Below are 13,069 nucleotides of genomic sequence, written 5' to 3'. Positions count from 1 at the left end.
TTGAACAGTATGTAATAATTTTATATTTAAAGTACTTTCAGAAGTTAGTATTCTGAATGTGAGCAGAATTTTCCTTTAGATGTCACCATCATCAGAGTAAATCATGTTCCCAAACCAGTTCCTGAGGTGTTTCTTCGGAAAACCTGTGAACGTTTATTGGCAAACCTGGTAACCCAACGCATCAGAAAACTCACACATAATCTATTCACATGTTTCCTGATAAACACCAAGCTGTTATTTCTTCAAAGAGTTACATCTGAGTCATATGCCTCTCTGCTCATAGTGCTTTTGTTGATGTAATCAACAGCTGATGGTGGTTAGTTTACTTCACACTCTTTGATCATTTCCGTTCCAGCACATTTTTCTACAATCCATTCTCAGATGTCTTTGATCATCATCATAGCTTTAGTTTCCTCTTCCTGTTCTTCTTCATACCAGACTAACCAGTTCTACAACTTGGAAACTGAAAGCTTGACTTTAAACTCTATCCTGGTGCTTTTCCAAACATCTTCATTGGATGCTGTGATGGATGTGGCTTGAATAAAATGAAAATTATGGCAGGTTCGACAATGATGTGGTAGTCAAGACCACATGATCAGAGAGCAAGATCAGCGCCACATACTTCATATGACGATGAAACGAGAAACACGATCCTTTTCAAATCAGCCAGAATGATCCACATTCCCACTAAAACTACAACATTTTAACATCTAAAAGATGAAATAAATTTTACTTTTTACATTTAATACTCAGTTCTAAGGCCGTTTAATATTTTATTAAATCTTGCCTAAAAATGAAAATTGTTGAAAAACATTTTTTGCTTGAAATTGCTCAAATACACAATGTAATTCAGCCGCAGATCCCCAGATAAACATTATTCTCCGTTCACACCAAATGCAATTTCAGCATCAGAAAAGCTTCTGCTGCTTCATTTCTGATGTTTGTCCACATTAAGGTCAGACGTCCAGTAAAGTGTGTCCAGATGCGTCTGATACTTCTGCTGCTCCTGTGTTCAATGGCAGAGAGCGGCTTTGCTAGATTTGCTGTGATCAGTGGGTAAAAAGTAGTTTGAATCTATTTTAAGGTGAGAAAGTCCTCCTGAAAACATGGTCTCTGCAGACAGTTCATCCAGATTACCACTGTCACTGGGAATCCCCAGTAGCAGCTGCCTCAGACCCGGTCGCCTCTTGGGGGTTTTCCCCTAATGTTGGTGGCGGCTGGAAGTAGATTTTAGTGTTTTTCAGGATTATGGTACAAACTGCTGGCACCGGGATAATAAAGCGAAAATGTTTGAGTGGATACAAGTGAAGTGAAGTAAATATGTGCACTTACAAATAGAACACATGTATTTAAACTAAGAATAAGGTTTAATGGCAAGCTAAAGTATGTGGTTGCCCAGACAACGATAATAACATCCCACAGCATCAGTGTGCCGAGTCAAGAGCATGTAGCATTAGCGTGTCTAATGACCGATGAAGTTTTATCTGATTGGTGACAAAACAGAAAAAAACTGTTTCTGGTGAACTAATTAACTGTTAGACCGTGGTATAAAGGCCAGCTGTGCTCAGTAGCTAACAGGTTAGCCTCTTTTAGCTCGGTCAGTTAGCCATATTAAGCTGCATTACTTTTAAATTCATGTCAACAACAACCTTTCGTTTTCTACAAGTAGAATAACTGTTTTATTTGTCTAAAATCTCTATGAAAGTCATTTCTTAAGGTGTCCCATTTGTCCTCCTCTGCCCTCAGATCTTAATAAAAAGAATAAAAATAAGCTGAGACTTTTTTGCCACCTTGGAGAATGATTGTTTTCTACTTTCGGCTACTTTAGATCGCTGGTGAAATGTAAAATAATAGCAAATATAGGTAATAATGTGTTTGACCGTTAAGAAATGGGTGCAATACAGTTTGTGCGAGTGGAGTAGCCATATGATGATGTCATAAGAAAGGGTAGGGCCCAAGCAGATCTGGTGGCTATACCAGCAGGTTTTGACATTTTAAGTTAACTTAGGCGTTAATAAACTGTTTCAGAGGAGTGGTCATAGCATGTCACAGGGAGTCAAAAAAAAAACTAATTTACAAAAAATACATGGGTTCAAGTCATACAAGAGGTCAACCAAAAAAGACTAAATTATGACAAATGCCAACATTATATATGACGCCAATCTGTTCTTTTACTCCTGATCAATAAAAACCATAATATCTTTTTTGATAATGTCTTTAGTTGTCCTTTTTTGTATTTAGCTGCAAGCGTAAGGGGGAGCATTAGGGCCATACTAAGACATATGTTTTTTTAACTACCAAAATAAATTCATAATAAAATCCAATTATATTAAAGAGATTGATGCTTATTCCTTCTGTCTGCACTTTAATTTATTTCTGCAAAGAGGAGAGACAAGACAGATTATACCAAACAACTCGATACTCTGACAAGACCGTTTCTCTCCTAACTTAAAGCCTGTAGCTCTGCTTCTGTCTCCTCGAACCCCAGTCAGCCTCAGCAGATGGCCGCTCACAGTGAGCCTGGTTCTGCTGGAGGTTTCTTAATGTCAAAAGGGAGTTTTTCCTCTCCACTGTCGCTACAAGCATGCTCAGTGTGAGGGATTGACTTTGAGTCAATGATTCAATGCAATCAACTGGTTTTCCTTGGAATCAATTTGACTTGATGATCTGGTGAACTGAGATGTTGTGTGTTGTGAATTGGAGCCGTATAAATAAACTGAATTGAATTGCAGATAAGACTGTGAAGGTCTGCTCATACAGTTAATCAAAACAGACAGTTGAGGAAAACAGTAAAATGTTGTAAATAAACCTTGAGAAAGAGTCTGGCTTTTTATGGAAACAATTTTTTTTCCGTCCCAAACAAATATTAAAACCCTATGTGCTCTCACTCAGGCACTGTGTGGCCTTTCAGGTGAAAAGGGTTTAGTGAACACTTAAAGTAAGTATGCAAAATCAGTACTCATAAATTAATAAATATAAGGGGAATAAAAGGAAATTGAATTTTCCCAAAACAGTCAAAAATTTACTAGTTTGTAGTCAAAGCATTACGATATATGAGTTAAAGTCTTTTAGAGAAGTTGAGTCCAGATATGAATGTTAAGTTACTGAAAGAGATAGGGCTGCACTTATATACTTACTTATCGCAACCCCCACCCCTTCACAGAGCAGCAGAATACCTCACCTATTCAGCCAGGCCAACTATTCCCTTTAACGACCCCCTTTCAGACAGGTATGAGAAATAGCAGGCTAAAAAAGAAGCCCATTCCAAAGGGGTGGACCCATTCGTCTGTTTTAATTTGCATGTTTCTAAGCCAAAGCAAGTCTTTGTTGGGCTACTGTATAAAGCCTTGAACTCAACCCTATTTCTGACATTTTGAATTGAAAAAGCTTCCTGGATGGGAAGCGAAATGTCTTCAAACTTGGAAACAACGTCCAGTGGATTCTTTTTTAACTTTTTTGGAATGACTATGACCTGGAAGTCTGAGAATCTTAACCAGCAGGCTACACTTATTGTTTTTTTCCAATGATGATTCTGCGTAGCAGTGGGATAAACCTGAACCCCTGTCGTTTCCAGCGTCTTTAAGCCCTGATTAGACTATCGTTTGTTGTATGCACTTCCCAAAAGCCGACTCTGTTAAGTAAATTCACCAAAGGCTGCCCTCTTTGCATGACTCTCCTCAAACTTCCTGAATGTTACCTGCGCTGCCATGTTGATTTGCTTGTTTACCCCTAGAGAGCAGTAGTACCGTAGATCGCCTCTAGGAGGTGACGAACCATGCTAGCGATGTGTGTAAATGAAGTCCTTAAAGAACATCTTCAGGATTAAAGGACTGACGTTTTAGCAGGACCTTGACAAATGAATATATTTGTTTATCTTTANTAATTCAGCCGCAGATCCCCAGATAAACATTATTCTCCGTTCACACCAAATGCAATTTCAGCATCAGAAAAGCTTCTGCTGCTTCATTTCTGATGTTTGTCCACATTAAGGTCAGACGTCCAGTAAAGTGTGTCCAGATGCGTCTGCTGCTTCTGCTGCTCCTGTGTTCAATGCCAGAGAGCGGCTTTGCTAGATTTGCTGTGATCAGTGGGTAAAAAGTAGTTTTAGTATATTTTTAAGTGAGAAAGTCCTGAAAACATTGTCTGTGCAGGCAGCTCATTCAGATTACCACTGTCACTGGGAATCCCCAGCAGCAGCTGCTTCAGGCCCGGTCGCCTCTTGGGGGTTTTCCCCTACTGTTGGTGGCAGCTGGAAGTAGATTTTAGCATTTTTCAGGTCTTTGGTACAAACTGCAGGCACCGGGATATTAAAACAAACATATTTTGCCTCTGTAGATACCACATCTGCTCCGGTCCTGCTTCATGCCAGTAACTACATGATTGGCTGAACGTTGCCGCGGTTGCCCAGACAACAATAATAATATCCCGTCTGTTTAAATTTGCATGTTTTCTAAGCCAAAGCAAGTCTTTGTTGGGCTACTGTATAGAACCTTGAACTGAATTGAAAAAGCTTCCTGGATGAAACGTCTTCAAACTTGGAAACAACGTCCAGTGGATTGTTTTTTTAACTTTTTTGGAATGACTATGACCTGGAGGTCTGAAAATCTTAACCAGCAGGCTGCACTTATTGTTTTTTTCCAATGATGATTCTGCGTAGCAGTGGGATGAACCTGAACCCCTGTCGTTTCCAGCGTCTTTAAGCCCTGATTAGACTATTGTTTGTTGTATACACTTCCCAAAAGCCGACTCTGTTAAGTAAATTCACCAAAGGCTGCCCTCTTTGCATGACTCTCCTCAAACTTCCTGAATGTTACAAGCGCTACCATGTTGATTTGCTTGTTTACCCCTAGAGAGCAGTAGTACCGTAGATCGCCTCTAGGAGGCGAGGAACCATGCTAGCAATGTGTGTAAATGAAGTCCTTAAAGAACATCTTCAGGATTAAAGGACTGACGTTTTAGCAGGACCTTGACAAATGAATATATTTGTTTATCTTTAGTAGAACTGATTATTGCAATAGCTCTACATTAAAAGTAATTTTTCTGGATCTCAGAGAATAGACTTAAATACTTCTTTGAGTCTAGAAATTACTGAATGGCTGAACTCCAAAATACATTAAAGACATGTTGTCAGAAGATCAACCTCCGAAATATGAAATCTTAATTAAAAATATAACTATGTAATTTTGCAGTTAATAATTATACCCGTTTAACATCTTTTTTATTATTTTTTTCAGTTGCCTTTACTGACAGCAAAAACAGCACAAGATCACCTTTCTGGTCTGATGATAAGCACTTTGTGGTCCGGTCAGATGGAACATTAACAGTAAGTAAAAAACCCAGAGGTGTCAAAAGTAACAATGTTTATTACATAGATTTAGTCTTGGAAAACATTTATTGTCGAAATGTTGCTTTGTATACACTCTGTGTATACACGGGGTGTCTTCCTTACGGTGGCCCTGAAGTGCAAACTGCAACTACAAATCTAAAAGCGCAACTACATTAAGAAAAGCAAAACTACATAAAGCAAAGTGCAACTACATTAAGGAAAACACAATTACATTAACCTACCGGAAAAGGTAGGTACCAGTGGGAAACATGAGACATTGCTGATTGGATGACGGCGCCATAAGTACATAAGTTTTACTTCTTCCAACTCCTTTTCGCACATGTAATAGAGGTATATTAACTAAGGAAAGAAAGGTACCTTGTTTGTTGTTTCTCTCTCCAATGTTTTTAAACTTTGTTTTTTTTTTCTCTCTCTTGCATGTTCGAAATAAAGATACCAATTCAAAAATTAAAAAAAAAAAAAAAAACCTGTCCTTACCCTTACCTTGGACATTTGTGTATAATAAAGTCAGTAGAGGAAAGTGTATGCAGGCTTATTTCATGCGTTTTGCTATCTGAGTGGGATGGCAGATGACACAGAGAGAATGCCTTTGCTTTATTTGCAGTGATTTGGGGGGAAAAGGTAGTTTTAATATGGTTTTAATCAAGAAATTAAACCTTAAAACATCCTCATTGCAGTCAGTTCATTCGGATTATGATCCTATATTTAAGTACTCTAATTTTTTCTGAGCAGCAGACCTCCGTATACAGGTGTGCGTTAGTACTGTGAATACCCTCCAGGGATAGGCTCAAACTTCAAAGTGTGCCGAGGCAGACAGCTGAAACATGACCTCTCTATGCTCCTTGATGTACGTCCACCTAAGGCTTGTACTGGAAACCAGATGCCCCTGATGCTATAAAAGTTATGATTTTACCTTTTGGATCTTTTGTTTCTGTTTAAGTTTTAATTCTTTGGGGTTCTCTATTTTTTTTGTTTTGTGTTTTTTTCAAAAATAATGATAATATTTTGTATTCCTAGTTTTCCTCTTCCAGGTTATCTCTTCACAATTTTTAGTATTGTTTATTCCTTGGTCTAGTTTTAGTTATAGTTATTCTTTGTATTATCTTTAGGTTAGGTTTTCCATTGCTGAAGTTGTCTCCGGTCTCTTATTCCTTATTTTGTAGTAGTGATGTTAGGCTCGAATTAGTCTGCTCGACAGAGCTTTGACCTTTTTGAAGCAGAAGTGTCGCTGAGAAATGTTTCCAGTGCACCCCGGTCACATGACTGCTAAAAGCGAGGTTTCGTTATGTCAAATTTTGTATCAAGCTTCACAGTAAATTTGAATCATCTGGGCGTTTCAATGCTATTTATTTACTATAATGCAGCCGCATTTGAGCTCAAACCATGTTTTTTTCCCCATTCTCGGCTTATTTAAACACAGGGAAAGAAATGTTTTTTAAGTCTAATTTAGAATTGATTCAGAATAGTTTGCTTTATGCAGATAGATCTAAAATAGACAGAGGCACACACATCTCTACCCACCACAGTTATCCATTGGTTAATTTATAACAAATATTTATTCACACAGCACATCTACCGTAATAAACTATTGATGCTTCTTCTTTAATGCGATCATCCTAATCTGCCAAAATCACAGAAGGAACGTGGAAAACCTGTGGGAACTACTGGTCAGCAGAGTTGGTTTCAATCATTTAAACTATTGATACTATTTAAAGGATAATTTATTGATGTGTTTATATAGTTAAAAGTGCAGCGAGGTCAGATGGAATGCCGAACAGGCCGAGAAGTGACCTAATTAACATAAATGACCAAAAACAGAAATGGATATGAAATAGAGGTTTTCAGACTTAAAATCTGTCAGTTGAGAGAAATGCATGTTAACCTGTCTGCCTAACGAATGTATTAAAGTCTGGAAGCCAGGATGGATTAGAATTTAGGACCATAATAACAGGACAACTCTGTCACATAGCTGGTATGAGTCAGAGCAGCTGTTTATCATATTGCAATTTCACAGGTCAGATATTTTTTTATTATCTATTTATATAATCATTATCAATGTTATTATTATGGAAGAAACAAGTTCAGCCGTGAAAAAATGCGTACATTAGGATACCCATTCAATTGTAGTTCTTACAGCTATCCAGCAAATGCTGCCATTCTAACCTGTTTCAAATGTTTTCAGCATTTTCCCCAATTGTCTCAAACTGGTTCATTGGTTCATGGGGCTTTGAAATTTTCATCACTTTTTTTGTAGTCATCACATTTATTCACCTTTAGCCTTATTTAAGTTATTTCTTAGTTACTTTTGAATCCTGTTGTTTCTCCATGGCTAGTCTTTGCTGCCCCCTAGTGTCCTTTCCTTCCCCCTTAGCTCCTTCTAGTTACTTCTGTCAACACCTGCTCCCTATTAGCTAATAGTCCTCCCATTGTTTCCGTCTCCCATATATACACCTCCTGTGCATTAACTCATTGCTGGATCCTAGTCATTCTTTAGATTTATTCCTCCCTAGTTTCTTCTAGTTTTTTGGCTCTTAAGTTTCTTGTCGAAGAGTTTTGGATTATGGATTCTGTATTTGTACCTCTTCTCTAAATTTGGAAAGCAATCATCCCTTCCTCTTCTAGACTGCAGTTGGGTCCCCAGCAACATCCACCAACCTTGACACAAAATGCATTTGATCATAACGCAACCCAAGCGGTGAGGCAGCACGACCAATACTGAAAGATTGCCTTAGTGAGGGGCTAATAGGTTTGTTAGAATAGGAAACTATAATAAAATGTTTTAATAGGTATTAGTTATTTCTGTCAGGAAGGTTTCAAACTCAGGCTGATTGAACGATATTCTTCATCAAACATCCCATGAACTGCAGAGATCAATGACCAGACTGTGGTTGTTGTCTTCGTCCAGCTGAAGAGAGAAGTCGTTCTCCACGAGGGCTACCGACGCTTCCTCCTTTAGTACTTGAACATGTATGATCAGAAAATGACTGTTCCGGTCATTGTGTTGTACCAACAAATTCACCACAGGGAAAAAGAGCCAGAGCATCTCACTGTAACAGATTCATCTAATAACACTCAGTTTTAAAGTTTAGAGATGCTTTATTTTCTTTCAGGTTAAGATTTGATTAGTTCCTGTTCAAAGTTCAGCACCTAAACTTTCTTTACTGTACTCAGAACTTGAACATGAAATGGTGGTTGTTGGAATTATATAAAAATGTTTTTCTTTCAGGGCATCGCTGATGAGGAGGTACCCATCCTGCATTTTCCTAAGGCTCCCAAAGGAATGAAGAGGCGGAAGAGAGCATGGATCCTCCCTCCAATTAGTGTTACTGAGAATCAGCGTGGACCATTTCCCTTAAAAATTAGTCAGGTAAACCACTAAACTACATACCGAGTAAGGAAAGATACACATTTAAATAATAAAATTAATTACTTAAATACTTGGGAGTTACACTTATCCAAGACCTGTGCAAAATTCAGGAAACTAATTATTCCACAATTAACAGTAAGATAAAAAGAGATCTCTTGAAATGGTCAAAAATTAGTAGTGGATTTTGGCTCTATCTAGGCTGCTATATCTGTTTTTATCATTACCGTTAAATATTGCAGAGGCTCAGATTAAAACATGGAACAAAGAAGTATCTAGATTTGTCTGTGCAGGTAAAATACCTGTAAAATACCTGCACATCTATTCATTTCTTCTATCCAATTGGATAGAAGAAATGATGGCTTAGTCCTCCCTAGCCTTAAAGAAAAAGTCCAGACAGCAATGAATCATTAATGGATCATTATTTATACCTAAATCTAGGTGATTTAACGAATTGAGCTTTAATCAGTAAAAAAATAAAAACAACATATTTCGCGTAAGCTGCCCTTTTTACCCAAATATAGTAACCCCTCCCTCCTGCCATCTTCTGTTAGTGACGTCACGGTGCGGTAAGCCTAGCGCCATTCTCCCCGCTTTACAAGCAAAATCAATGGGAACTACTAGACACATCTGCTATCAACAACAATTATTGAAGATTTCCAGAGGACTTCACCATTGAAATTCACCAGAGCTATAGTGAAACTGACAATGCCCACGTGCATGGCAGCTGGATGTTGGAATACATCGGGTAAAAGTGGGGAAAGAAAGAGTTCTTTCACCTTTACGATTCCTGATCCTCCACGGACGGGTTGGTCGTTGGATCGCCAACTTGAAGAGGGAGGATTTGCCATCGACCTTCTGGCCAGAGAAAAAACACGTAATATGTAGCCAACATTTGGAAGAAGAATGTTTTCAAGATGACTTGGATAATAGCGCGTTGTGACAAACACCAGATACAGCACTGGGACTTGATCAAGAGCCGATACCGCACCGTGACGTCACAAACCAGTAGGTGGCAGTAGTGTTCTTTGACAAACATGGATGCCTCCAGTAAAGCACATTCATATGAAAATTACTCTTAATTCAAAACACTTATCATTTATTGAACAGGATGGAATAATTTCATATTTAAAGTACTTACAGTGGTTTGTATTCTGAATACGACTGAACTTTTCCTTGAAAGAATATTATTATGTGGCACAACTAAGGTACGTAGACAGTTGGTGTTCATTTAAATACGAAGTCATATGGAAACAAATAGATATAAACATATCCCAAATACAGTCAATAGCCAGGCTTAGTGAATAATAAAGGAGAAATAAAAGTATAGCAAAGAGGAAAAAAAAGTATTTTAGAGGAAATTCTCAAAATATGGCATTAAGGTCCTTAAGAAATACAAATCAGAAGGGGATAGTAACCTTTTAATGTGGCCCTGCCAGTCATCGAGATTCAAACCAATTTATAGCACATTTATAGAATGGAGGAGAATGGGGATAACAGCTATCTGCACTCTCGTAGAGGGCAAAACATTTGGTGAACCCAGAAGAGAATTCGATCTGAATAACAGATTTTTTTCAGATGCCTACAGCTAATATACTTCTATAGCCTACTAATGATATTGAGAAAGAATAGTTTTCAGAAGGAAATAAATATATTGATTGATTTTTGGATGCATACACGAAAATACCAACAAGAATAGTCTCTAAGCTGTTTAAAAGCCCATAAACACGAAATGGAAATAACTCACTATATATAAAAAGTCCAAATGGGAAGCAGAAATCAAAGTTAAACTTCCAAAGAGCGTCTGACTTTAAATAAGTAAAACCCAACAGTCCTCCACAATTTTTAGAGTGGAGGTCTTCAACAGGGGGTTGTCTTGTTTCATTGGCAAAGTAACTCACTTACTTCCTCAATTCAAGACCAAATGCAGTTATTGTAAGAAAAAAAATGACTTATTTTAAGAGAAAAGGACTTATTTAGAATTAATTGTTTGCAGTGCAGAGCACCAGATTTCTGCGTTTACAAGTTTTTTAAAACCGAAAACACTTTTGGTATGAAGGCAGCATCATAGAGCCATCAAGACTCATCTGTCAATCATTGCAACGGTTTTATAGTCCTGCCTTATAAATCCTTGCAACACACAATGGTAAAAGAACAAGAGAATGTTTAATTGATGTTTTTTTTTTTTACGTAGTTCAGAATTTGTTTTTGGTGATTTTGCAGGTTGAACAGGTTAAACACTTAGGAAAACTTACTTTTTTAGTAGATGACCAAGCCTTGGTCTGTTTTGTTCAGGTAAAGTCTGATGACCATGAAAACAAACGGATCCGCTACAAAATCACCGGTCCAGGGGCTGACCAGGATCCCGTTAAACTCTTCACGATGGATGAGGAAACAGGTCATCTTTACGTTACACAACCTCTGGACAGAGAGAAACAAAGCAGTTACACGGTAAGCTCTATCGCTGTTAGTTTGTTCTACTTTCTACCAAAATGATTTGTTTGTAGCATCTGAGAACTAAAACAAGAAATTTTCGTTAAATCCTGCTTCAGTTTTTGAGACTTTGTTTACCATAAGCCACAGAGAGTCATTTTTGCCAGCTAATAGCCGTAATTCTTGTTTTAGATGTGATGAAGACTGAACTCTATCTGACCTGGCTCTTGCACATACATTTTTAGATAAACAACAATATTCATCCAAGCCTTTATCTCTACATGCTTGAGTTATTGCGGTCCTTCTATGTTCTTGTAGGTTTTGGGTCTAAAAAATGTAATACATTTTTCATCTCAACTATGTTAAATAAATATATTTTTACCTCTATTTGGCTGATTTATTATAAACTGGGTTTTAATTGGTTTGATTATTTATATCATTTTTAATTGGTTTAGAAAATTTTCAGGCTACTGAACGTATTTGTTGAAGTATTTTCTCAATGAATGTGTGAAAAGTGGCGGAGTGGGATTATTTAGAGTTCATCACAGGGTGTGTTATTAGCTAAATCACAATTATTTGCATTTATTTTAATCAAACTTATATTGATAAATAAATCAACTTTTCAATTCAATGAACTTATTTTACTCCTCAGTTATTTTCTTTATTTGAATGTTTATTTAGGAATAACATGAAGAGACCGTTTCGCATGTTCAATAAGTACGGAACTCCATAAAATCTCTCATCAATTGAGTCTGACACTCTAAATTAGGGCTGAGCCAATTAATCGGATTAATCGCGAATTATCGCAGTTAACCAAATATTTAAATAATTGTCAACGATTAAACGCTAACTGGAGTATAGAGACTGTAAAACATGCCTTTAACTGACAGAACAGCTCTCTATAATTATATCACAATCATGAAAAAAAAACATGTAAACATTTTGCATTGAAGATAAAAATCTTTTCCATCTTTTAAAATGCTCTATGCTGAGCTCGTCAAGTGGAAAATTTTGCACTCTGGACTGAGATGGACTGAGACTTGTTTTTGCTTAGACAGCATGCAACTTAAAACGGAGGAATGGGGTTCAGTTTGCAGGTTTTCTAAGCAAAAACAAGTCTTTGTTGGGCTACTGTATAAAGCCTCGAACTCAACGCTACTTCGAACATTTTGAATTGAAAAAGCTTCCTGGATTGGAAGCAAAATGTCTCCAAATTTAGAAACAAATTTGTTTTTTTTTAACCTTTTTTTGAATGTCTATTGCCTGGAAGACTTAAAACCAGCATCTCTGACTAAAAGAGACTTAGGGTTAATCTCAGTCGGAGCTTTGCTGCCCCCTGCAGGAAATCTTGTCAAGTTTGTTTACCTTCGTTAAAAAAAACACACAGCTAAAACATATTTGCAGTCATTAATGAAAACTTGAACCAATGAATGTTAGACTTCTAACAATTCTTCTTTATGAATGAGTGTTTAAGGATTTAACATTGTGTTCCACATTCCCAGGCTGGGGAAATTTTACCATTGTTTATTTATCAATCATAGATTTGATTAAATTACGAGTTGCTCTTCTCTTGTTGATCAGTGATAAACATCTGCCTTTTTTGGACAGTTGAAAGCACTTGCCGAGTTAGATGGTTCGGCAAAAGCAGAGGATCCAATTGATGTTACAATCGTGGTCATTGACCAGAACGACAACAATCCCGTTTTTAAAAAAACAGTCTACAATGCAGAAGTTCCTGAGTCTTCAACAAGAGGTAAAGTCAATGGATTTACATAAAACTCACCTGAATGTTCTGTTCTCTAACTTCCTTTTATTGCTTTTACAAAAGAATTGTGTAGAATTGTGTAAGATGGCCTGTGAAAGGTCTGTCAAGCAAATTTATTTAAGCACCATTCGCATTAAAGGAATAGTACACCCAAAACATG

At 37.2% G+C, this 13,069-nt stretch overlaps 1 protein-coding gene across 1 annotated transcript in view; it reads left to right on the top strand.

Annotated features, from left to right (window-relative positions):
* Positions 1–13,069, top strand: part of LOC107092581 (cadherin-3-like) — a 40,838-nt gene that overhangs the window by 7,239 nt on the left and 20,530 nt on the right. The window contains exons 2-5 of the mRNA XM_015387143.1: positions 5,235–5,323; positions 8,574–8,714; positions 11,007–11,162; positions 12,753–12,897. Of these exons, the coding sequence (XP_015242629.1) occupies positions 5,235–5,323; positions 8,574–8,714; positions 11,007–11,162; positions 12,753–12,897 (531 nt within the window). The remainder of the gene's footprint in view (positions 1–5,234; positions 5,324–8,573; positions 8,715–11,006; positions 11,163–12,752; positions 12,898–13,069) is intronic.

The sequence above is a fragment of the Cyprinodon variegatus genome, unplaced genomic scaffold (assembly GCF_000732505.1).
Source record: "Cyprinodon variegatus isolate N-32 unplaced genomic scaffold, C_variegatus-1.0 Scaffold386, whole genome shotgun sequence".
NCBI lineage: Eukaryota > Metazoa > Chordata > Actinopteri > Cyprinodontiformes > Cyprinodontidae > Cyprinodon > Cyprinodon variegatus.
Note: the sequence above shows the minus strand (reverse complement) of the source record. Positions and strands in the feature narration are given on the sequence as shown.